This window comes from Sus scrofa, chromosome 7 (genome assembly GCF_054392235.1).
Source record: "Sus scrofa isolate SSC_HxYL_T2T_F1_AM1 chromosome 7, Sscrofa_HxYL_maternal_Yorkshire_Landrace_v2.0, whole genome shotgun sequence".
NCBI lineage: Eukaryota > Metazoa > Chordata > Mammalia > Artiodactyla > Suidae > Sus > Sus scrofa.
Genome location: NC_139389.1, coordinates 124,656,616 through 124,683,620, shown reverse-complemented (window position 1 = coordinate 124,683,620; position 27,005 = coordinate 124,656,616). Strand labels below are relative to the sequence as shown.

At 38.7% G+C, this 27,005-nt stretch overlaps 1 protein-coding gene across 2 annotated transcripts in view; it reads left to right on the top strand.

Annotated features, from left to right (window-relative positions):
* TRIP11 (thyroid hormone receptor interactor 11) overlaps positions 1-27,005 on the top strand; it is a 74,447-nt gene that overhangs the window by 7,998 nt on the left and 39,444 nt on the right. For both annotated transcript variants that reach the window (XM_021099622.2, XM_021099621.2), the window contains exons 3-11: positions 2,887-2,997; positions 6,806-7,081; positions 10,714-10,782; positions 12,054-12,219; positions 14,171-14,527; positions 17,456-17,496; positions 18,660-18,746; positions 20,630-20,842; positions 21,808-24,828. In XM_021099622.2, the coding sequence (XP_020955281.1) occupies positions 2,887-2,997; positions 6,806-7,081; positions 10,714-10,782; positions 12,054-12,219; positions 14,171-14,527; positions 17,456-17,496; positions 18,660-18,746; positions 20,630-20,842; positions 21,808-24,828 (4,341 nt within the window). The remainder of the gene's footprint in view (positions 1-2,886; positions 2,998-6,805; positions 7,082-10,713; positions 10,783-12,053; positions 12,220-14,170; positions 14,528-17,455; positions 17,497-18,659; positions 18,747-20,629; positions 20,843-21,807; positions 24,829-27,005) is intronic.

The following is a 27,005-nucleotide window of genomic DNA, read 5'->3' as shown; positions in this document are numbered from 1 at the left end:
AGAAAGGTCCAGTGTACCCTTATGGTAATTGCAAGATGGAATGAGTTTTAATATATGTATTTTTAAAAAGTGTATTTTCTTCTCTTTTTCTTTTTAGGGCTGCACCTGTGGCACATGGAGGTTCCCAGGCTAGGGATCTAATCAGAGCTACAGCTGCTGGCTTACACCACAGCCACAGCAATGCGGGATCTGAGCCGTTTCTGTGACCTACACCACAGCTCACAGCAATGCCAGATCCTTAACCCACTGAGCAAGGCCAGGGATTGAACCTTCATCCTCATGAATACTAGTTGGTTCGTTACCACTGAGCCACAGCAGGAACTTCTGAAAAAGTATATTTTCTCTTTGTTGGAAGACCAGTAAGAAGAATAAATGTTACAAATATCAATTCTTAGGACTTCTCAAAAAAGAAACTCACAAACTAAAATCGCTTCCAGCAGAACTTGATGATATAGGAAGGGTTAAGTACAACAGGATAATTTAAGGATGTGAGTACCTCATGGATTCCAAGGGCAGAAATTTTAGCCAGTCTTTTTTTTAATTTTTATTTTTATTTATTTTTATTTTTTGTCTTTTTGCCTTTTTCTAGGGCTGCTCCTGCGGCATATGGAGGTTCCCAGGCTAAGCGTTCCAATTGGAGCTGTAGCTGACGGCCTACGCCAGAGTCACCGCAATGCGGGATCTGAGCCACGTCTGCAACCTACACCACAGCTCACGGCAATGCCGGATCCTTAACCCACTGAGCAAGGCCAGGGATCAAACCCACAACCTCATGGTTCCTAGTCGGTTTCGTTAACCTCTGCGCCACAGTGGAAACCCCTAGCCCGTCTTTAGGAAGGGACTTCAGCCACAATTGGACGGCATCAGGAATCTGTCTCTCTCATTGTTACTTCTCTCTGTTCTTTTGTGTTTATTCTTTTTTCCTTTCAGACCAACCTCTTTTGTTTCATGTTTCATGTAATAGAAAATATGGCCATGGACAACTCCTGATGTGTTTTGGGTCAGCCGCATGAAGAGAATCTGTCCTGCATATGCTATGTCAAGCATTCTGACTCTGTATGGCGAAGGGGAGATGAGAAAGAACCATTTAGATATTGGCCAGATTGAAAGCTTTCTAGTTGTAATTATTGACCAGAGTTAAACACATGGCCTTAGATATTTTAATGTGAAAAAGCCTAGAGTGGATTTAATGATAAGGTTTGACTTTATTCTGTTTCTTCAGTTATGTACGGTGTTTTCATGTTAATAGCTCAAAGAAAATCATGCAGAAACAACCAGTAGATTAGAAGGTAATTAGTTGTGTGACCATTGGTCCTGTTTCTTTTTTCTCTCTCTCTTTTTTTTTTTTTTTTTTTTTTTGCTTTTTAGGGGCACACCCATGGCATATGGAGGTTCCCAGGCTAGGGGTTGAATTAGAGCTACAGCTTACAGCCTACACCACAGCCACAGCAACAGAGGATCTGAGCTGAGTCTGTGACCTATACCACAGCTCATGGCAACGTGGGATCCTTAACCCACTGAGAGGGGCCAGGGGTCGAACCCACATTTTCATGGATACCAATCATGTTAGGTACCACTGAACCACTACAGGAACTTCCGAGGAGCTTTCTTTCTCACCATCTGCCTCCTTACTCTCAGTTGTTGTTGAATTGTGTTTGTAGATGTATTAGTAGAATTCTTAGTAGATTATTATCTGTAATAACTTGTATGTTACTTTTGGCAGAAGGTTTTAATATCCATTTCTTTTGCTCCCTTATATCCTTGTTCAAATGTCAATGATATCAAGTTAAGATAATTTAATATTTAGGTACATAAAATTTAAGTAATTTTTTCATATTTTCCAGTATCTTAAAGATTGATGTCTAGATTTATTGAATTATGCTTAGAATATTTTATGTACTTCTAACTAGTTTTTCAAACTGAATTCTAGTAGTGGTTTTCAAAGTGGGTTTTTCAGAGGTGTCTTACTCAGGAGCCTGGGGTTCAGTCAGACAAGTAATGTGAGACTTAGGCCTCATATATACTTTAGCCATAAATCTTTTAAAAACAGATTTCTTGGGAGTTGTGGTGCAGTGGGTTAAGGATCTGGCCTCGTCACTGCCGTGGCTTGTGTTGTTGCTGTTGCATGGATTCAGTCCCTGGCTCAGGAACTTCCATGTGCCAGTGCGGCCAAAAAAAAAAAAAAAAAAAAAAAGCTTTTTTTAAAAAAACTTACACTGTTTGGGGAGAAAACATAAGCTCAGACATGTAATCTAGGTCATCCTTTACCATACATTTATTGCCTACGTATTCTAGGCACTGGGCATACAAACATGGGGCAACACTGATCAGTGACTTTTTCTTAGCAGAAAATCAAACTAAGATTTTTTTAAACTTTGGCTCAAAATTGGAGTTCCCATTGTGGCTCAGCAGTGACAAATCCAACTAGTATCCATGAGGACATGGGTTCGATGCCTAGCCTAACTCAGTGGGTTGAGGATCTGGCATTGCCATGAGCTGTGGTATAGGTCACAGATGTGGCTCTGATCTGGCATTGCTGGGGCTGTGGTGTAGGCCGGCAGCTGTAGCTCCAATTCGAGCCCTAGCCTGGGAACTTCCAAATGCTGCAGGTGTGGCCCTAAAAAGCAAAAAAAAAAAAAAAAAAAAATCCCCAAAACCACCACAAAAAAACCCACTTTGGTTCAGAATTATTCATAATCTTTATAAAAATGTTTATTGCACTTGTAACTTTAGTTGAAAGTGTGTTTTAAAGGCCAGAATTCTGAGACCTACTGTATTACCTCTTTATGTCTAAAGAAGCAGTATGTTTTTCATAATGCCATGCACATAACTGTTACTAACATGTTTTATAATCTTTTTGTTGAAAACACTTTTTCTTGCTTCTAGAATGAGAGACTCAAAAAACTGTGTACTGATCTGGAAGAGAAGCATGAAGCATCAGAGCTTCAAATAAAGCAGCAGTCTATGAGTTATCGAAATCAGCTGCAACAGAAAGAGGTAAAAGTTATTACAGTTACTTCATATTTATTTCACTGTAACATATTAGGAAGGTTTCTAAGAGTTATAAATCAAGCTCTAATTCTACATGTAAAAAAGGGTGTTGAAGTTAATAATGCCCAATTCAGTGTGATATCACTAATTTAACAAGAACTCTCTAAGCTTCTAAATTTATGATACATATACTGACCTTTGTGAAGTTTAATTTCTACTTTCCAAAAGAAGAAAAGTCTTTGTATAAAATATCTTTAGCATCTGTTGCTTGTAGTTTGATTTTATGAGACTTCTTATCTACTTATCTAAACTTGTTTTATTTTTTATTTTTTGTTTTTTGTCTTTTGTCCTTTTTTTTTTAGGACTGCACTCACAGCATATGGAGGTTCCCAGGCTAGGGGTTGAATTGGAGCTATAGCCGCCAGCCTACGCCAGAGCCACAGCAACGCTAGATCCAAGCCACGTCTGCAACCTACACCACAGCTCACAGCAACAGCAGATCCTTAACCCACTGAGCAAGGCCGGAAATCAAACCTGCAACCTCATGGTTCTTAGATTTATTCCTGCTGCGCCACAATGGGAACTCCTAAACTTGTTTTAAATCAGTGATTGCTAGTAACTTCAAAAAAAAGAAATAATTTTGCCTACAAGTGTTAATATATACTTATTGGCATTTACTTGATTTTCCATGGAAATATAGAATATTAGGTATCTTTTAGTTGACTTATACTATTCTATGATTTTTTTTTCCCCTTTAGTTTGATAGAAATAGTTATTTTGGAAGTAGCATGTCTTTCCTCTGCAGGATAATACTACAATGATAGTATTGTATAATTTAACCAGTGTTACTATGAATCCTTACAGTGTGGACTGTGTTCCCATGTTTCATTTTGTTACTGAGTTCTTTTTAATGTTTAGTATGTAAATGGAATTCAGCAAATGCTTCTACTGAATTGAGCCATTTCTTGCTTAATTATCCACATCACTGGGGTGTTCTCGGTGTGTTGATTAAATGTTCATTTCTATCGTAACTTTATATTTGGGTTCTCAAAATTTAGATGCATTGAGTTCTAGGTTTGTTTTTTTTTTCTGACATAACTAAGATGAAAAATAAAAGATAAATTAAAGATAAATTTAAACATTTAGAGAACTTAAATTTCCAAAGTTTGGAATTGATTTTAAAAAATACAATAAAAATGATTTATTGCGAAAAATGAATCTAAAAGTTACAAGTTCAAATGAAAGTTTTTTTGTTTTTTTTTTTTTAAAGATTTAGCAGATATAAGAATACCCTATCAAATTGCTTTAAAAGTCTTTAAGCCTTACTCTTTCAATTTCTGTACTTCTCTTGTCATGGACTGAGAGCAAACATTCATGGCCTTGGTTCACAGACCGTACTTTGAGCAGCTCCTACTTACAGATACTCCAGTAGAGCAGTAGTTCCTACCCTGGGGTTTACAGCTGAATCATAAAAAAATACACATTATTAGGTCCTCTAGAAGATTCTGACTTAGTGTGCTGGGAAGGGGCCCTGGTATTGGTATTTTTCTAAAACCCCATAGTTAATTCTGATCCTAGTTAAAAACTGCTATGGAAAATTTTGGCATTTCTACTTAACTATTGATATTAAAGGACAGATTAACAATTCAAGTTTAGGAATATCTGTTATTAGAGTTTGCACTCTTTTTTTTTTTTTTTTTTTTCTTTTTGCCTTTTCTAGGGCTGCTTCCCACGTCATATGGAGGTTCCCAGGCTAGGGGTCTCATTGGAGCTGTAGCCGCTGGCCTACGCCACAGCCACAGCACTTTCAGATCCAAGCCGAGTCTGCGACCTACACCACAGTTCATGGCAACCCAGATCCTTAACCCATTGAGCCAGGCCAGTATCAAACCCGAAATCTCATGGTTCCTGGTCGGATTCGTTTCCGCTGTGCCACGAGGGGAACTCCATAGCATTTGCACTTTTTTAACTCTATAACTCTATAACTCGACATAAATGTCTGTGTCTATTGTATAATGAGAACTTTTCTTTGTGTTATAGCTGTATTTGAAAAAAATGTTAATTTCAGTACTTTTTAGTAGAATGAGAGATAATGTATGGATATACTTTAGATCTGCCATTTTCTGAATCTGTTTGCTGCCCTCATTGTAATGTTCATGTTCCTCAAAGATGCAATTTGCCTCATTTATGGGAAAATGAAGTTTGTGCATCACTGTGTACCTCCATTAGAGAAGGGGCTCTGGTATGCAAAAAACCTGTTTATTATGACATTTTATGTAATTGTATTGGGTATTTATTTATTTATTTTTCTTTTTGCCTTTTCTAGGGCTGCTTCTCACGGCATATGGAGGTTCCCAGGCTAGGGGTCTAATTGGAGCTGTAGCCGCTGGCCTATGCCACAGCCACAGCAACGTGGGATCCGAGCTGCATCTGTGACCTCACAGCAAAGCCAGATCCTTAATTCACTGAGCAAGGCCAGGGATCGAACCCGCAACCTCATGGTTCCTAGACGGATTTGTTAACTGCTGCACCACAACGGGAACTCCGGGTTTTTATTTATTTAATTCCGGGTTTTTATTTATTTAATTGCTCGACATTGTACATGTAGAAATACTGTTACTTGTTAGTTACTTCCTCCTTATCAAATTTTTCCACTGTGGCAAGGTGTCTTAGGGACTAGTTAGAGTCTTTAACTCGTCTTTAACTTTCTTGTTTCTAGTCTGAAATAAGAAAGCTTATTTCAGTTTTCTCTAGTTTACTCACTGTTATGTTTGAGTATCTCTCATTTGGAATGGATGTGGCATTATGGTAAGTCCTGTGTTCATAACTTCTGTTGGACATTGACTTGGTATTGCAATCTTCAGTCAAAACTCCGCTCAGGGTTTCACAATTTTTTTTTCACTGTTGTCTTCCTTAATTAGTAGAGTCAGATTTTCACTGGCCTCTCTTTGCCAGGGCTAACGCGAAGACCTCTTTTCAATGCTTGATGTCCTTCTAAACCTAAGAATCACAGGCTTACTTTATTATCTGACCTGAGAATTTTGGATTTAGCTAAAGCTCTCTTTCAGCTGCGTTTTGCAGAAATAGTACAAAGTTACCCTGATTCATGGTACATGAATCCAGCCTGAATCCAGCCATAGTCAGTTACATTAGACTCTTCCAACAGGTGTTCTAAGGAAACTTTGCAATGCAGAGACTGGTACAGCTTTCATTTGCCACTTCTTTAGGCTTGATAATCAAACCCTAAGAAATTGCCTGTACTACATGATATGTAGAAGATGGTAAACCAGTATTTAACTGAGAGTTTCATTGCTTTTGTTGACATCTGAGTGAAATTTTGATCCTCATCCTAATTGAAATATTAACTATGTTTTAATCTATGATAACCATGTTTGTTTTTGAAGTAAAAATGTTATATTGGTATGTTTAGACAACTTGGATTCAGTTGTGATAGAGTACCATGATTGGCTAATTTTAAACTATTAGAACTTATCTTTTTTTTTCTTTTTATGGCTGAACCTATGGCATATGGAAGTTCCCAGGCGAGGCGTTAAATTGGAGATGCAGCTGCAGGCCTACAATACAGCCACAGCAACACTGGATGTGAGCTGCCTCTGCCACAGCTTGTGGCAACGCCAGATCCTTAACCCACTGAGTGAGGCCAGGTATTGAACCCACATCCTCACAGAGACAACATCAGGTCCTTAATCCACTGAGCCACAATAGGAACTCCAAACTATTAGTAACTTTCAACATTGTTAAATCAAGACGGTTATTTTAAAGTACCTCGTCTAAAATATGGATTTAAATACAGGTAGAAATCAGCCATCTTAAAGCAAGACAGATTGCACTGCAGGATCAGTTGCTGAAGCTACAGTCAGCTGCACAGTCAGTGAATTCAGGAGCTGGGGGTGTCCCAGCAACCACTGCATCGTCTTCATTTGGTTATGGTTTAAGCCATGCTTCGGCTTTCCATGATGACGACATGGACTTTGGTGACATGATTTCATCACAACGAGAAATAAACAGGTTGTCAAATGAAGTTTCAAGACTTGAATCTGAAGTTGACCATTGGAGGCATATTGCACAGGTGGGTAAAATTTTTGTGAGTTTTTGAAAATTATTGAGTGAGTGCTCTCTGTAGAACTTTTGGTATCAGAAAGAATCTGGACTAGAAAATCGAAAACCTGTATTCTAATTCTTAATTTTGCCAGTGACTTTCTAAGTGATTTTATGTCGTCTTTCTCAGCCTGTTTTCCCTTCTGTACGATACTTGGAAGAGATTAAAAAAAAAATTTAAAGTAGGAGAACCATGTTTGTTTGTTTTTGCTGTACCTTGGCATGTGTAAGTTCCTGGTCCAGTGATCAAACCTATGTCGCAGCTGTAGCCAGAGCCACAGCATTGACAATGCCAGATCCTTAACCCACTGAGCCATGAGGGAACTCCAAGGGAACCATGTTTCTTCAAAAAATAAAATTTACAAGCCCAGGTCTTAAGACAAAAATGGAGTTGCCATGGTCGAACCAACACCTTTTTCCCTGGAGTCCCTGAGGCGTCACTGGTGGAAACCAGGGCTCCAGGGAACTAGATCTGAAACTACTTGTTTCTGTTGTCTGAGGTTCTCATTTGTGCTAGTTATATGTAAAATGAAAAGTCTGATAACTGGTTTTATAAACCATAAAATGAACTATTTTGTGTTGTTTCTCACACGTTAGAAATTAAGTCCTTTCTTAAGTTCCCCTTGTGGCTCAGCGGGTTAAGAAATCGAGTAGTATCCATGAGGGTGTGGTTTGATCCCTGGCCTCGCTCAGTGGGTTAAGGATCCAGCATTGCTGCAAGCTGTGGCGTAGGTTGCAGATGTGGCTCAGATCTGGCGTTGCTGTATCTGTGGGATAGGCCAGCAGCTACAGCTCCGATTTGACACCACCCTGGGAACTTCTATATGCTGCAGGTGTGTAGCCCTAAAATAGACACCAAAAAATAAATGAAATAAATAATTGAGTCCTTCCTATATTGAGCTGTAAACTTTCTTCTAAGGATCCTTTTTTTGTTTTATCAGATTTTATGTATCATTGAGATTGCCCGCACACACGAGACCCAAAGTAAACTGGAACATTATTCATATGGATCTTATTTGATCAGTGTGGAGACAAGTAAAATATATAAGTAAAGAGATTATTTTCTATCTTTTTGAGAGTGTAATCTAGTTTTATGCAGGAGAAATCTTCCCAATTAAAATCATCTCCTTGCTTCCCAGGACCTTCCTAATCCTCAAAATAAACCTTAGAGAGGATGATGTTTGTCCATCTTATCCTTGGAAAGCAGAAGTTCTTAAGCTTTGTGTACAAATAGCCTGAGGAACTAGATAATATTTTGGGTCCCCTTTCCTACCTTCAGAGATTAGAGATTAGTATTTTGTAGCCTATTTTAAGGTGTTGGAAAATCCATTCAGACAAATAAGTACTCAGGTTATTCTCTTGAGCTGAGGAACACATTTTAAGAAACATTGCTTGGTAAGATTTCATGTGGAGAAAATGGATTTTTTTGGGTATATTTACTTCAGTATGTCTTTCTTTTTGGTCTTTTTAGGGCTGCACCTGCAGCATATGGAAGTTCCCAGGCTGGGGTCGAATTGGAGCTGTTGCTGCTGGCCTACACCACAGCCACAGCAACACCAGATCCAAGCCGTGTCTGCGACCTACACCATAGCTCACGTCAATGCTGTGTCCTTAACCCACTGACCGAGGCCAGGGATGGAACCCACATCCCCATGGATACTAGTTGGATTTGTTACCGCTGAGCCACAAGGGAACTCCCACTTCAACATATCTTGAATGCCTATTATACGATAGACCTGTACTGGGATATAAAGGTGAAAAAGGCATAGTTGGTGGTGTTCCCACTGGGTCACAGTTGGTTAATGATTGGCCTTGTCTCTGTGGAGGCTCCAGTTTGATCCCCAGCCCACCTGGTGCAGTGAGTTAAGGATCCAGCACTGCTGTAGCTGAGGCATAGGCCACAGTTCCAGCTCGGATTCCATCCCTGGCCTGAGAAATTGCATATGCTTCTTTTTGGTGGCCCAAAAAGAAGAAAAAAGGGGGGGCATAATTGGGATGTTTCAGGAGACTTAATTTTCTTGCAAGGCATATTGGAAATTAATATTTATACTTTATGTTGCTGTATGTACTAACCCAATAAATTATCTTTAATAACTACGTGAAGTGTTTATTTCTCTATTTTGAAGATAAGCAAAATAAAAGTTTAAGTAATACACCTGTTGTCACAGAGATTAAGTTGTGCTTCAAACACACATCTTTAAACTCCAGATCCTTTGTTCTTTCCAATACACTGTGTTCGTTCTTTTATACAGAGAGCAGATTTTGGTACCTTAACATGTTATAGTAAATGTTACTATATTTATTGAAGATAAATGAACAATATACAACTTTGAGAAGAAAATAACCCAAAAGCCAGCATATTAATATTAGCATTATTAGCAATATTAGCATTAGCATTATATTGGGTAACTTTCCATTTTAGAAATTATCTTTTAGGAAGCTGCTTAATTATCATCAAATTTACATTTTGTTAAGCCAAGAAAAATATTCTATGTTGTTTCCCTTGTTTTGTAAAAGTGCTGTCTTCCCCAGTTAGTTAACAAATTCCTGAATGGTATCTTTTGGACTAGGTTCTTTAAGAGGTGCCTGGTCCAGTAGTCCAAGAGGTGCCGATCCTTAACCCACTGAGCAGGGCCAGGGACAGGACTCACGTTCGGTCTAGGTTGGACTAGGTTCTATTGGACTAGGTTCTTTAAGAGGTGCCTGGCATTCTTTAATAATAATCTATCTGGGAAATGCCTCCTATTTTTTATTTTGGCTGTGCCCACAGCATGCAGAAGTTTCTGTGTCAGGGATTGAGTGCCAGCCACAGCAGTAACAGTGACAAGCTAGGCCACTGGGGAACTCCCATTTTTTGAAGCTTACAATTAAAAATATATATATCTTTAGGAGGCTCAATGGTTAACGAACCCGACTAGTATCCATGAGGATGTGAGTTCGGTCCCTGGCCTTGTTCAGTGGGTTAAGGATCGGGCGTTGCTGTGAACTGTGGTGTAGGTCGCAGACGTGGCTCGGATCCTGCGTTGCTGTGGCTGTGGTGAAGGCCAGCAGCTACAGCTGCAATTTGACCTCTAGCTTGGGAACCTCTATGTGCTGTGTGTGCAGCCCTAAATAGACAAAAGACATACATATATATATATATTTTTTTTGATTGACGTATATAGTTGATTTATAATGTTATATTAGTTTCAGTTGCACAACATTGTGATTCAGTATTTTTATAGATTGTACCACATTTAAAGTTATTATAAAATATGGCTGATTCCCTGTGCAAATGCTCCTTTTTTGAAAAGTATTTTTTAATAAATTCGTATTTGGCATTCTCTTTTGTAAGAAAATAGGAGTTCCTGCTGTGGTGCAGTGGGATCGACAGACAGTGTTTCTGAGCACTGGGATGCAGGTTTGATCCCTGGCCTGACACAGTGGGTTAAGGATCCAGTGTTGCTGCAGTTACTGTGTAAGTTGCAACTGCAGTGAAGCTCTGATCCCTGGCCTGGGAACTCCATGTGCTGTGGGGCAGCCAAAAAAGAAAAAAAGGAAAGAAAATCAATATAATTATTCTCTAATTCTTTTTTTTTTTTTTTTTTTTTTTTTTTGCTCAAGACTTCTAAAGCACAAGGACCAGATAACTCCGATCAAAGTGAAATCTGCAAACTACAAAATATCATTAAGGTAAGGTGGATTGTTGGAACAATGGCTGAAACACATCTAAAATTTGCCTATTAAAAGTATAAGCCTATCCGGCTATTGCCGTGAGCTGTGGTGTAGGTCACAGACGCAGCTCGGATCCTGCGTAGGCCAGTGGCTACAGCTCTGATTAGACCCCTAGCCTGGGAACCTCCATATGCCATGGGTGCAGCCCTAGAAAAGACAAAAAGACAAATAAATAAATAAAATAAGGAAAAGTCTTAGTTACATGTACTTATCGTGACAATGAATTGTTTTTAGGGTGTAAGTTATTGTCATGTATAGAATTTTTTTAAGTTTTGGTTTTATTATTATGACAGTACTCGTGTGGGTAGGTTCTTCAGTCAGACCTGGATTATTTTGGAAAAATTGCTTAACTTTTATAAGCTGTTGTTTCTCATCAGTGAAGTGGCCATCATCAGAATACTTCTCTTGTAGGATTGTTTTGAGAATTAAGTGTAAAGTTCCTTGTCAAGTACAGGCCCGTAAGTAAGTGCATAGGACCAAAAAATAGCTTCACTTGTTTTCTCAGGAAGTAGAAGCTAGTTTATATTAGGATTCTTGGCTTAAGCAACAAAAACCGTCTCTGGCTAAGTAAGACGTGAGAGAGTTTATTGGAAGGAGCCGAAGTAGTGTCTCCACAGGACAGAAGGAAGAATTGAGCATTTCAGCCTCAGGAAGGGTAGGAGTTGGACCAGCATAGGAGGTCTGGGTGATGGGGCACAGTGGGTGGACTCCTCAGGGTGCAGCTTTTACACGGTTTCTGGTCCCACCAGTTTCCCTCTTTGAGGTCCAGGTTCCCAGGAGAGAGAGAGTGGTTACAACCTGGGTAGCAAGCAAGGCACCTTGGTTGTCACTTTGGGGTCCCATTAAGACTGAGGGAAGGAAGGGCTGAGTAAGAAGATAGCTACAATAGGACAATAGAAATAGATTAACACTGATAGTGGTGGAATATTTTATTGAGATAAGTTCATGGTCACAGATACTAATGAAAAAAGATATTTTTATTTGCTTTTTGTTTCAGTTGTTTCTTGCTGGTGTTCCCTCATTAAAAGAAGAAAAAACTGTATTTAAGGTCCCAGATAAGAAAAGGTGGAGTCTTTTAGAATTGTCCAAATTGTGGGCCTGTGTTTAAATTTCAGTCTGAACACATTCAGAGAATTATTTTTAATAATATGGCCGTTTAGACAAAAATGAAATAGTCTAGGTAAATCCATCTGTTATAAATGTGGTTAACTTTGTTTTTATTTTTTAAGGAACTTAAACGGAATCGAAGTCAAGAAATTGATGACCATCAACATGAGATGTCAGTATTGCAGAATGCACATCAACAGAAATTGGCAGAAATAACTCGTCGACATCGAGAAGAATTAAGTGACTATGAAGAACGAATTGAAGAACTGGAAAATCTATTACAACAAGGTTATTAATTTCATGAGTTTAATATATTAAATGATATAATTAAATGACAAACCTAGCTGATGTAAACATGGACGAAATTCTAAAGAATGACTAAATGCTCACCTGCCAGAAATCTGCGGTGGTACCACTATAGTCAAGATTCTGCAGATATGGAAAAGTGGTAAATAGATAGAATACCAAGATTTCATTGCATTGTTTGGTGTGTTGTCACTTTCTTTTTTTTTTTTTTTTAAACTCTTATTTATTTATTAATTATTTATTTTTGCTTTTTAGGGCCGCACCCGAGGCATACGGAGGTTCCCAAGCTGGGGGGGGGTCTAATTGGAGCTGCAGCTGACAGCCTTCACCACAGCCACAGCAGCGCAGGATCCAAGCCGCGTCTTCAACTTACATGACAGCTCATGGCAATGCCAGATCCTTAGCCCACTGAGCAGGGCCAGGGATCGAAGCCGAAACCGTATGCTTCCTAGTTGTGTTTGTTTCCGCTGCGCCGCAGTGGGAACTCTGTGTTTTCACTTTCTTTCAAACTCGGATATGAAGGCTTTTTAGTATTTGATTCAAATATCTTTCCTTAACTAGTTAATTTCATTATTTTATTTTATTTTATTCTATTTTGTCTTTTTAGGGCTGCACCTGTGGCACATGGAGGTTCCCAGGCTAGGGGTCGAATCAGAGCTGTAGCCGTTGGCCTACACCATAGCCATAGCCACGTCAGATCTGAGCCACGTCTGCAACCTACACCATAGCTCATGGCAATGCCGGATCCTTAACCCACTGATTGAGGCCGGGGATCAAACCTTCATCCCTCATGGATACTAGTCAGATTCATTTCTACTGAGCCACAATGGGAACTCCCTCCTTAACTATTTTAAAATTCTTCGTTAATTGTAGTAATTTAACATTTTTAAAAAGATCTTATGTTTTTAGCACAGTTTTAAACTTATAACAAAATTGAGGTACAGAAATCTCCCTTGTACTCTGTTCCTCCATGTGCTTAGTCTTTGTATGTCACTCATCAGAATGGTACATTTTTTTTTTTTTAAACAAAGGATGACACTACGTAGACACGTAATTACCCAAAGTCCGTATTATCTTAGAGTTTACATTTGGTATTGTACATTCTATGAATTTGGACAAATAGATAATATCATTTTAATATCATATAGAGTATTTTCACTTCCCTAAAAATCCTCTGAACTCTGCCTATTCATTCTCCTCATTCCACCTCACAGACACTGGTCTTTTTACTGTCTTCATTGTTTTACTTTTTCAAAAATTGTCATATAATTGCAATGTAGAGTATGGTAGTTTTTTCAGATAGACTTCTTTCACTTAGTAATATACATTTAAGTTTCTTCCATGTTTTTTTTAATTTATTTTTAATTTTTTTATTGAGGTATAGTTGATATACAGTATTATAGAAGTTTCAGGTGTACATATCCGCCATGTTTTTTTATAGCTTGATAGCCATAAAAATATTCCATTGTTTGGATGTGTCACAGTTTTTAATCATCCGCCTACCGAAGGTCATCTTAGTTGCTTTCAAGTTTTGGCAATTATAAATAAATCTGCTATAAACATCTTTGTTTAGGTTTTTGTGTAGATGTAAGATTTCAACTCCTTTGGATTAATACGAAGGAGTATGATTAGATTATCATGTCTTAGTTTTGCAGGAAATCGCTAAACTCTTCCAAAGTGGCTGTACCATTTTGCATACTTAGTGGCAATGAATGCGAGTTCCTCTTGCTCTGTATCCTTACCAGCATTTGGTCGTGGTAGTGCTTGGATTTTGGCTGCTCTAATAGAGTAGTATTACCTCAGTGTTGTTTTAACTTTTCTTTTTAAGCCTTCCAAGTTCTGAAGTCTATGAAATCTTTGAGTTGCGTGTAGCAGGCTGTTTGTCCCTTGGTACTTGACATTTGATTTGTCTCTGATTTTGTTTGTGTTCTAGGTGGCTCAGGAATTGCAGTCACTGATCGCTCTAAAATCCAAGAGATGCAAAAAACTATTCAAGTTCTACAAACAGAAAAACTAGAGTCTACAAAAAAAATTGAAGGTCTTGAGGATAAAATAAAAAACATAAGTAAACAATTATATTCTGCAGAAAATGACAGAGATGTATTGAGGAAGGAGCAAGAACGATTAAATTTGGAAAACAGACAAATACTGGAAGAATGTGAAAGCCTGAAACTGGAGTGTAGTCAGTTGCAGCCTTCTGCTGTGAAGCAGGGTGATTCGGTGTCAGGAAAGGAAGGAATTCCACAGGATACATCGGAAGAAGTGTTCAGACTGCAGCAAGCCCTGTCTGGTATACAATGTTTGGAACTTTTTTCTGATTGGCGTTTCATTCCATACTAGTTTTTAGAGACAAACACTTGGCTCATTGGACACTTTATGGAAATGACTGTGTGGCATTTGAATAGAACTGTTTGCTTTGGATTCAGTGCCGTAATTAATAGATCACAAATAGGAAATTTCTCCTAAAAAGGGTTAAGCATTGGTTAGGTTTCTCTCAACTCCTCATCCTTTAAATATTTACGTAGAAGTCAATGACTTAGGAGGACATATATACTTCTGAGAAATGTTTATGTAGACATTTGTTGAGAGGATACCAAATACTTCCTGTAACTCATCAGAGCCCAGACCCTTCAGTCAGAGAATGCAGCCTACCTTCTTTGAAATTCTCTATTACCTTTCAAAATGATCTGTATTTTAAGGTCTGAGACTGATAAGAGCCATGTATCATGTACCACTTACCCTGCTCAAGATTATCATTAGTTACCAGTGTTCTAGGTTACAAAAGTGAGTGTTGGATGATATAGGCTGAACACCAGTCTTCTTTTATTCCAGGAAAACAGGAGCCCTTCCACTGAAAAGATGCATTTATTTTTCACTCTGTCCTCTTCTCACGATGTGAACTCTCACTTTATGAACTCATTCAGTCCTGCTCAGGAGAGTTCTAGTCTTTGTGTACTTGTGACCCTGTTTCACCTCTCTCTCCGTATTCCTGACTTAGTAATTTATCACACGCTCCTGACCTGGGTGGCCAGTTCACGTGAACATTAGGTTCAAAGTAGAGTGACCCTTTCCTCTTCCCCCTGTCTTGGTGATGGGTCGCAGGTACTAATCTCCCAAAACACAAAACTTGAAGTCATCCCCTAGCAAGTCCTGTAGGTTTTGTTTCCTTGACTTGTCTGTGATTGCAGGATTATATCTCAGAGGAATTCTAGGGTTTCTCATAGGTGCCTCAGTTTTAGGAGCTGCTGTGAAGGCAAAGGGAAGGCTGTCTGGCAGGGTTCTGTACTTCTTGTTTGTCTTCAGAACAGCCCTGCTCTTTTCAAAATGAATTATTTACTTAATATATTGGGTGATCCATGAGTTTATTTGCTATAAAAACAAACCCTAGTCCTTCCTCTTTTTTCCGTTTCCACTGACACCAAATTAACTTTAGCCAATCATAATTTTTTTTTTTTTGGCCATACCTGAGGCATGCAATAGTTCCCAGGCCGTGGACTGAACCCATCCCACAGCAGTGACCCGAGCCACTGCAGTGACAGCATCAGATCCTTAACCTGCTATAGCACAGGAGAACTCATAATTTCCTTTTGCTTGTTTCATTGTAGTAGTGTCTTAACAGAGCAGAATAGCATATTGGTTAAGAACACGACTGGGTTGGAATCCAGCTCCATTCACTAACTGACCTCGGGCAAGTTACTTAACATCTCTGTGCTTTGGGTTTTTTTCGTCTGTGTGGTCGGGATAATACTGCTATCTCATTCATGGTTGTAATAGTAGGGTTTTATCAGTTACTAGCTGTGAAAGTTCTCTTTAGAACATTAAAAAGTGCTACCTGTTATTCTCTGGTCTCCACGTTTCCTTCTTTAGCAGTACGTTTTATTTCTGCAGCCAGAATGATTTTCCAGAAATGTAAAGCTGGTCACTCCCCTGATTTGAGTACTTTGTGGCTCCCTGTGGACTTGAGGATATAGTCTGAACAGCTTAGTTGGTTATGGGGTGTCTTTCATGATCTGATCTGTGTCTACCTGTTCAGTTTCACCTCCTCTCATTCTCCTAGCATTCTAAGCTTTAGCTGTGTGGCACTTGCTATATAGCTCCTTAAGCTAGCAGTGTTGTGTCTAAGCTCTGTTAGCTTTGCTTTTGTTGCTTTTTCTGTGTGGAGTGTCTTTATGTTTACTAACTCTTAGTATATTAGGATTCAGTACAGGTGTTGGCATCCACCGGGAGGTACCCAGCCCTGCTGCTTCCCTGGCCCCACTCGCCTGACTGCCCCTGCCCCCCCTAGTCTGGATCAGGTGTTTGCTCTTTTTGCTCCAGCAGCACCTGTGCTCTCTGTATCATACTCTACAACAGTCATGTGTTTATCTTCCCCTCTGAATTGTGAGCTCCTTGAGAGCAAGCATGGACTAAATTCTTCCCTCTTGTTTAGCAGCTGACCTCAGAGTAAATCCTCAGTATTTCCTGAATGAGCATTGAATGAATTACTTCAGCTGAACTCATGGTACTTTGTATTCTTCTAGAATCACTTTTGTTTATGGATCTATCCATAATACCAGATTGAATGGTCTTTCTATTAGTAATCATGTCAAAGTCACTTTAGATAATTGGGATTATTTTATTATGGTGTAAGTATATATTCCCCCCACCCCTGTGCTTAGTTTTTATACTGTTTCTTGCCCTACAATCAACTCTTTTTTTTGTCTTTTTGAGGGCCGCACCCATGGCATGTGGAGGTTCCCAGGCTAGGGGTCTAATCAGAGCTGTAGCCAATAGGCTACAACACAGCTCACAGCAGTGCCAGATTCTTAACCCACTGAGCGAGGCCAGGGATTGAACCTGAAACCTCATGGTTCCTAGTCAGATTTGTTAACCACTGAGCCATGATGGGAACTCCTGAATCAACTCATTTTTAAATGTAGTTTTGTTAATGTTTTTATCAAGAAAATGACTTATGATTCATCCAGAATGCCATTATAATTTTTTCTTATACTATTCCATAGAATTGGATTTTAACGTAGTTTCCGACTGGCATTTATATTATGATTTCATTGGTATAGTTGAAACAAATGCAAAATAGCAAAAATACATTTCACTGTTAGGGCTTGCTAATTGTGCTTATGTACATTTTTTAAAAGTTGGATTTCATTTGAGTTTAATGTAGAAGATAATTACTAAGTTATTTTAAAGAATTTTAATGTCGGGTTCCTTGTTTTTACAGATGCTGGAAACGAAATAAAGAGACTGAGTAATTTAAACCAGGTAACTTCATTTTAGAGAAAAAAATTTTTGTCTTTGGTTTACTAAGAAAAAAGATTTTGATTACTTATAATTACTTATTTTGTATTTTTTACAAATAGATGTAAACTTATCCTAGGAACTTTCATCTTAGTAATTTTATGTTTGTTGATTGGTGGCAAGTTTTTTGCATCATAAATTGACATAATAATTATAAAAAGTTACATAATTGGAAAATACAAGTATATCACTTTGAAGATTAATTTGACAAATGTTAGGTATTTGTAGACCTCAGAAACAGATCTTCTGCCCAAGTGATGAATGCATTTTAATTTCCTTTAAGAAATTCAAAGGGTTATTTTATTTATTTGTTTGTCTTTTTGTCTTTTCTAGGGCCCTACCCATGGCATATGGAGGTTCCCAGGCTAGGGGTCTAATCAGAGCTGTAGCCGCCAGCCTACACCACAGCCATAGCAACGTGGGATCCGAACCGAGTCTGCGACCTACACCACAGCTCACGGCAATGCCGGATCCTTAATCCACTGAGTGAGGCCAGGGATCGAACCCACAACCCCATGGTTCCTAGTTGGATTCATTAACCACTGAGTCACAGTGGGAACTCTGGGTTATTTTTTTAAATGACTACAAGCTTTTTTTTATTTTTATTTTTTTTTATTTTGTCTTTTTGTCTTTTGTTGTTGTTGTTGTTGCTATTTCTTGGGCCGCTCCCGCGGCATATGGAGGTTCCCAGGCTAGGGGTTGAATCGGAGCTGTAGCCACCGGCCTATGCCAAAGCCACAGCAACGCGGGATCCGAGCCGCTTCTGCGACCTACACCACAGCTCACGGCAACGCCGGATCGTTAACCCACTGAGCAAGGGCAGGGACCGAACCCGCAACCTCATGGTTCCTAGTCGGATTCGTTAACCACTGCGCCACGACGGGAACTCCCCTACAAGCTTTTTTTAAATGTATTCACTTTTTCAAATGTAATAAATCCTCTATAAGAGTATCTATAAAATGACTGGCTTTAGATGGTCCATTGTTGTATGCTTTTGTCTGCTTATAATTTGTATATATCATTAAAGACATGCTGAGTAGAAACGCACAGTTGTATAGCTTGCCTGCTCTTTTGTAAACTTGAAATTTCTTGTTATTTGGAAACAAACTGTTTTAATATTTTTATAGGATAACAACCTCACTGAAGACAATCTGAAACTTAAAATGCATGTCCAAGTTTTAGAAAAAGAGAATTCATTATTGAATCAAGAAAAGGTGGGTGCAGTAGCAATGGGGAAAGAATTAAAATCACAGCTAAGGCCAGTTTATATCAAAATGGAGTATTTAGTTCTTGAGAGTCCTGAGGGTAAAGCTGACTTCATTGATGCTTGTCGGGCCAGGTGGCAGTACTTGGGCAAGGTTTGTAGTAAGAGAGGCTGGCCAGAATTTTGTTTTAGAGATGAACTGGTAGGCATACAGATGGAAGAAGAAAAGATAGATAAAGGCTCTGTTGTGGTTTCAGACGAGGGTCAGCGGCAGCATACACAGGTGGGTGGAGAGTCTGGAGTGGCATACTGTGGTGACTCTACATTGTTCACATGGCCCAGAACGTGTCCAGTGTGGTGGACAGGAATTTCTTAGTGATGAGGGGTAAAGATGGACGTTCGCAGTGGTAGGAAAGTGTATATTGGTAGCAAGGATGGATTAAGATTCTGTAATGCAGTGTGGGGAATGGGAAAAGGTTTTTTTATGTTTGTACCATTTGAGGATAAGTCCATGGCTAAGGTAGCTTTTTTTTTTTTTAAGGGCCACACTCACGGCATATGGAGGTTCCCAGGCTAGGGCTTGAATTAGAGCTGTAGCCACCAGCCTGCACCACAGCCATTGCAACTCAGGATCTGAGCTGCATCTGTGACCTACACCAGATGCCAGATCCCCTACCCACTGAGCGAGGCAGGGATGAAACCTGCATCCTTATGGATCCTAGTCAGGTTTGTTTCTGCTGAGCTACAACGGGAACTCCCAAAGGTAGTTTCTTAAATATAGAACAGTTGTAAGCTGTATTATTATAGGCCAGTGTTTCAACTCAATTTAAAACCTTAATTTTTAAGAAAGCATATTTATTGATGTACGTATTCAATAATACATCCTGAAAATCTTCAGATAGTACAAATGGAGTATCCTTCACACTTGTATTATATACTCGTAAGGTATATATTAGACTCTTTGTGGAAATTTGAGATTCTTATTTACTTGAAAGTAGGTTCCATAGAAGTTTGGTTTTTAAAAATCTTTATCAATGAAAGAAGTCTTTGCAGTGATAGAGGGTTTATCATAAACATTATATTCAGAAGTTGAAATAATGTTGAAGCATAGAGAACTGTACCACGTCTGGGATTTTGGAGGGAAACATTAAACAGAACAGAACATAAAATGTACTAAAAAACATCACATGTAACTACATCTTTAGGAGCATTAGGTTTGAGAGATGGGAACACAGTCTGTGCTCAGGTGAGGAGGTAAAGGAAGAAAGGAGGGTTCTTTCTTGGGTTGAGAAAGGGTTTCGTATTCTGACAGAGGCCAGAAACGAGGGAAAATGAATCTTTTATTTTCCTTATTTTTAAAAAAATTATGCAGAATTTAATAACATTAGCAAGGAAAGGGGTATTACCAAAAAGACTGACAAATGGATTATTTTCTAATTAGGACACGCTTTAGAGTGAATGTTGGTATTTTACGTTTCAGCCTATGGCTGTTGGTGATGATGTCACGGAATGGAAGGGAAAAGCTGGAAGGCTTGGGATGTCTGGAAAAATAGGTGTGTTGTGGGAGGAAAGAGACAGAAGGGAAGCAGCAGTGGGAGTGGGGCTGGAAAGGCTCTCAAGTGGGCAACTTTTTATATAAGGAAGTTGGAGCTAGAAGACAAATTTATAGTTGTCGCATCTAGTCTAGGGTTATAGAAACGGTTGGCTTGAAGCTACAAATAAAATTGTACATGCATGAGGGCTGTGGCTTGTTAAATTTGTTTGCTTTGCTGAGGCAGTGTTTCCAGAGCAGAGCATCTTCCCAGTTTTGTTTAGATATGTGTGTTTTTAATCTTTTGGTGTCCCTTTTTCCAGTTGAAAATACATGTTGTTTCTTCCCTTTTATCATTTAAGGAAGAACTTCAGACATCACTTTTAAAATTGAACAGTGAATATGAAATAATTAAACGTGCAACTGTAAGAGACATGAATTTGGATTCAGAATTACGTGATTTAAGGCTAAATTTGGAGGCAAAGGAACAAGAACTCAATCAGAGCATTGCTGAAAAGGAAATACTAATAGCTGAGTTAGAAGAATTGGATAAACAGAACCAAGAAGCTACAAAGGTAACAATAGATTATATTGAATTATACAATAAGGACAGTGTAGCAGTGTGTTCTACTCAGACTGAACACTGGATTAGTAAGCAAAACTGGTATGAATTAATTTTTGTCATTTGATTAATATTTTAGCTAATTGATGCTCTAGTCAAAGAGATTGGAAAGCTTTTTTATAAAGTGTTAGTAAATATTTTTGGTTTTATAGGCTATGTAGTCACATCTGCAACTACCCAGCTCTTCTGTTGTCATCTGTAAACAATAAACTTTATTTACCAAAACAAGCAGCAGGTGTGATTTAGCTCATGGGCTATAGCTTGTTGTCTCTCTGCTCCTGTATTTAAGAGTTGAAAGTAAATACCATGTATATCATTTACCTTATTTGCTTTTAAGTTCTAATCTCTAAAATGATAAAGTAGATTTGCTATAAGATAATTAGTACATGATTTTGTTGGGAGTTTTTTGTTTTTTGTTTTTGTCTTTTTAGGGCCGCACCTGCAGTATATGAAGGTTCCCAGGCTAGGGGTGAAATTGGAACTGTAGCCACTGGCCTATGCCACAGCAAGGCCACGTCCACGCTGCATCTGCGACCTACACCACAGCTCATGGCAACACTGCATCCTTAACCCACTGAGCGAGGCCAGGGATGAACCTGCCTCCTCATGGATACTAGTCAGATTCGTTTCTGCTGAGCCATGTTGGGAGTTTTTAAAAGGTATTTTAAGAAGGATTAGAAGTGGAAGTACCCTTCTGGCATAGCAGGTTAAGGATCCAGCATTGTCACTGCTGTGGTGCGGGTTCAGTCCCCGGCCCAGGAACTTCCACATGCTGTGGATGTGGCCAAAAAATAAATAAATAAGGTCAGTTTTTTAAAAAAATTAAGATTAGAACTATCTGATGATTATGCATGACATTTTCTTTAGGTACTAAAGTGAATGTTTTAAAGTTACCGTGCAAATTAATTTTTCTTTCAGCACATGATTTTGGTCAAAGATCAGCTATCAAAACAACAAAATGAGGGAGATAATGCCATCAGTAAACTGAAAGAAGATCTAAAAGATGAAAAAAAGAGAGTTCATCAGCTTGAAGATGATAAAATGAACATTACTAAAGAGTTGGACGTTCAGAAAGAAAAGTTAATTCAAAGCGAACTGGTCCTAAATGATATACATTTAACCAAGCAGAAGCTTGAGGATAAAGTAGAAGATTTAGTAGATCAGCTAAATAAATCACACACGCAGAATTTAAACATCCAGAAGGAGAACTTTGAACTCCAGGAGCACATTAAACGAAAAGAGGAGGAGCTTTCCAGAGTCAGGGATGAGTTAACTCAGTCTCTCAATCAAGACTCTAACAGTAGTTTTAAAGATGACTTACTTAAAGAAAGGGAAGCTGAAGTCAGGAACTTAAAGCAAAATCTCTCCGAAATGGAACAGCTCAATGAAAATTTAAAGAAAGTTGCTTTTGACCTCAAAACTGAAAACGAAAAGTTGAATTTAGCATGTGAAGATGTAAGACATCAGTTGGAAGAATCTATTGCTGGTAACAATCAGATTTCTTTGGAAAAAAATGCTGCTGTGGAGGCTTTAAAGATGGAGAAAGGACAGTTAGAAGCAGAATTGTGTCGGGCTGAGAAGAGGCTGTTGGAAGAAGCAAACAAGTATGAGCGAACCATTGAAGAACTGTCACATGCACGTAATTTGAGTACCTCTGCTTTACAGCTGGAACATGAGCGTTTAATTAAACTCAATCAAGAGAAAGACTTGGAAATAGTGGAACTCAAAAAGAATATTGAGCAGATGGATACTGATCATAAAGAAACTAAGGGAATTTTGTCATCTAGTTTAGAAGAGCAGAAGCAGTTGACCCAACTTGTAAATGAGAAAGAGGTTTTTATTGAAAAACTTAAAGGAAGAAATTTAGAGCTTCAGGAGGAATTAGGTAAATATACGCAGACCTTAAGAAAAAATGAAACTTTAAGGCAAACCATAGAGGAAAAAGACAGAAGTCTTGGATCCATGAAAGAAGAAAACAATCACCTGAAAGAGGAACTGGAACGACTCAGGGAACAGCAGAGTCGAGCTGCACCTGTGGCTGAGCCTAAACCTCTCGATAGTGTTACAGGGCTCGAATCTGAGGTACTGCAACTGAATGTAATAAAGGATAATCTTGAAAAGGAAATAAAACATCATCAAAAGGTAATTGAAGATCAAAACCAGAGTAAAATACAACTGCTTCAGTCTTTACAGGAGCAGAAGAAGGAAATGGATGAGTTTAAGTATCAGCATGAGCAAATGAGTGTCTCACACACCCAACTCTTTTTAGAGAAAGATGAGGAAATTAAGAATTTGCAAAAAACAATTGAACAAATCAAAACCCAGTTGCATGAAGAAAGACAGGATGTTCAAACAGAGAATTCTGATATTTTTCAAGAAACGAAAGTTCAGGGCCTTAATATAGAAAATGGAAGTGAAAAGCATGACTTATCCAAGGCCGAAACGGAACGATTAGTAAAAGGAATAAAAGAACGAGAATTGGAGATTAAACTTCTAAATGAAAAGAATATATCTTTAACTAAGCAGATTGATCAGCTGTCCAAAGATGAGGTTGGTAAACTAACTCAGATCATCCAGCAGAAAGATTTGGAGATTCAAGCTCTTCATGCTCGAATTTCTTCAGCTTCCTATACGCAGGATGTCGTTTACCTGCAACAGCAGCTGCAGGCCTATGCTATGGAACGGGAACAAGTGCTAGCTGTCTTGAGTGAGAAGACGAGGGAAAATAGCCAGCTGAAAACAGAATATCACAAGATGATGGATATAGTTGCTGCCAAAGAAGCAGCTCTCAATAAGTTGCAAGACGAAAATAAAAAATTATCCACTAGATTTGAAAGTAGTGGTCAAGATATGTTTAGAGAAACGGTGCAGAATTTATCTCGTATCATTCGAGAGAAAGACATTGAAATAGACGCGCTGAGTCAGAAATGTCAGACCTTACTGACAGTTTTACAAACATCGAACACCAGCGATGAGGTGGGAGGTGTTAACAGCAATCAGTTTGAGGAGCTTCTGCAAGAACGCGACAAGTTAAAACAACAGGTAAAGAAAATGGAAGAGTGGAAACAGCAGGTAATGACTACGGTACAAAATATGCAACACGAGTCAGCCCAGCTCCAGGAAGAGCTTCATCAACTTCAGGCGCAAGTTCTGGTTGACAGCGATAACAACTCTAAATTACAAGTGGACTACACTGGCCTGATCCAAAGTTATGAGCAGAATGAAACCAAGCTCAAAAATTTTGGGCAGGAACTGGCCCAGGTTCAGCACAGCATCGGGCAGCTTTGCAATACCAAAGATCTTCTTCTGGGAAAACTTGATATTATTTCACCTCAGCTCCCTTCTGGAGCATCGCTTACTTCCCAGTCAGCGGAGTCTCTTAGAACTATTACGTCTGATGTCTCAAGTGATTCTTCTAAACAAGAAATAGAAGAGCTAAGAAAATCACTGCAGGAAAAAGATGAAACGATTAGAACTCTCCAAGAAAATAATCACAGACTGTCTGATTCGATCGCTGCTACCTCAGAGCTAGAAAGAAAAGAACACGAACAAACCGATTCAGAAATTAAACAGCTAAAGGAGAAGCAAGATGTCTTACAAAAGTCACTTAAGGAAAAAGACCTCTTAATAAAAGCTAAAAGTGATCAGTTACTTTCTTTGAATGAAAACTTCACTAATAAGGTGAATGAAAATGAACTTTTGAGGCAGGCAGTGACAAATCTGAAGGAGAGAATATTAATTTTAGAAATGGACATTTGTAAGCTAAAAGGGGAAAATGAGAAAATAGTAGAAACATCCAGGGGGAAGGAAACAGAATATCAAGCGTTGCAAGAGACCAATGCAAAGTTTTCTATGATGCTGCGAGAAAAAGAGTTTGAGTGCCACTCACTGAAGGAGAAGGCTCTTGCTTTTGAGCAACTACTGAAGGAAAAAGAGCAGGTATGTTCTGGGTAGAGTTGTAGAGGGACGTTTGGGGTGGAGGAGAAATAGTCGTCCCGAAATACTCATTTACAAATGTTTATTTCGAGGTATTTTGATTCACTCTAAATAAATTTTCCTCAGAGGCATCTGGAACTTGCTTCGCTCAATTATCAGATACTTCCAAATATTTTTAGTATAAGATTAATTTTATACAGTCTAAGTAGAAAAAAAAGGTTGAGAAGCAATTAATGTTTTTTCTTTGAAAATAGAAACGTTCTACAAGAGAGAATTTTGAGGTTACTGCAGTTTAATCACACTTTAGGCGTATTTCAGTAGCTGCGAGTAATGGTTAACATTTTAGAGGTTCTTACATCAGGAAGCTCTATGAACTACATGCTGCATCTTTGACAGTGATCTGCAGTGAGGAATACATTTTACGTGTGACATAGTAAGCACGTGTGTGTGTGTGTGTGTGAAACTGAAACAAAAAGTTTCAGGAATCAGAAATTACATTCTTATTGCATGTGATGCTCTGTTAAAAAAGTGCTGAATAACCACGTTAAATTGATTTTTATGAATTAATCAGTCACAGCCTGGTATTCAAAAAGTGTTAGCCATGACTAGTACTTTCCACATAGTTGCAGGCTCAGTACCTATTCTTTTTTTTTTTTTTCCATTTTTTTTTATTACTCAAATGAATTTATCACATCTGTAGTTGTATAATGATCATAACAATCTGATTTCACAGGATTTCCACCCCACAGCCCAAGCACATCCCCCCACCCCCCAAACTTTCTCCTCCGGAGACCATAAGTTTTTCAATGTCTGTAAGTCAGCATCTGTTCTGCAAAGAAGTTCCATCTGTCCTTTTTTCAGATTCCACATGTCAGTGAAAGCATTTGATGTTGGTGTCTCATTGTATGTCTGACTTCACTTAGCGTGATAGTTTCTAGGTCCATCCATGTTGCTAAAAATGCTGGTATTTCGTTCTTTTTGATGGCTGAGTAATGTTCCATTGTGTATATGTACCACATCTTCTGGATCCACTCCTCTGTCGATGGACATTTAGGTTGTTTCCATGTTTTGGCTATTGTAAATAGTGCTGCAATGAACATTGGAGTACATGTGTCTTTGCGAGTCGTGGTTTTCTCTGGATAGATGCCCAGGAGTGGGATTGCTGGGTCAAGTGGTAGTTCTATATTTAGTTTTCTAAGGCATCTCCATACTGCTTTCCACAGTGGTTGCACCAATTTACAATCCCACCAACAGTATACTAGGGTTCCTTTTTCTCCACACCCTCTCTAGCACTTATTGTTTATAGACTTTTGGATGATGGCCATTGGCTGGTGTAAGGTGGTACCTAAGAGTGGTTTTGATTTGCATTTCTCTAATAATGAGTGACGCTGAACATCTTTTCATGTGTTTCTCGGCCATCTGTATGTCTTTTTTGGAGAACTGTCTGTTTAGATCTTCCGCCCATTTTTTGATGGAGTTGTTTGTTTTTTTGGTATGCTGCAGAAGTTGTTTATAAATTTTGGAGAGGAATCTCTTGTCAGTCGATTCATTTGCAAAGATTTTCTCCCATTCTGTGGGTTGTCTTTTTGTGTTGTTTAGGGTTTCCTTTGCTGTGCAGAAACTTTGAAGTTTGAGTAGGTCCCATTTGTTTATTTTTCTTTTTATTGTCAACACTCTAAGAGGTGGATCTGAGAAGATGTTGCTATTGTTTATGTCAGAGAGGGTTTGGCCTATGTTTTCCTCTAGGAGTTTGATAGTGTCTGGTCTTACATCTAGGTCTTTAATCCATTTGGAGTTTATTTTTGTGTATGGTGTTAGGGAGTGTTCTAATTTCATTCTTTTCCATGTGGCTGTCCAGTTTTCCCATCACCACTTACTGAACAGGCTGTCCTTTCTCCATTGTATAGTCTTGCTTCCTTTCTCATAGATTAGTTGGCTGTAAGTGCATGGGTTTAATTCTGGGCTTTCTCTCCTGTTCCACTGATCTCTATTTCTGTCTTTGTGCCAGTACCATGCAGTTTTGATGACTGTTGCTTTGTAGTATAGTCTGAAGTCCGGGAGCCTGATTCCTCCAGGCTCCCGGACTTTCTTTTTCAGGATGTCTTTGGTGGTCTTTTGTACTTTCAAACAAACTTTAAAATATTTTGTTTGAGTTCTGTGAAAAATGTCCTTGGTAATTT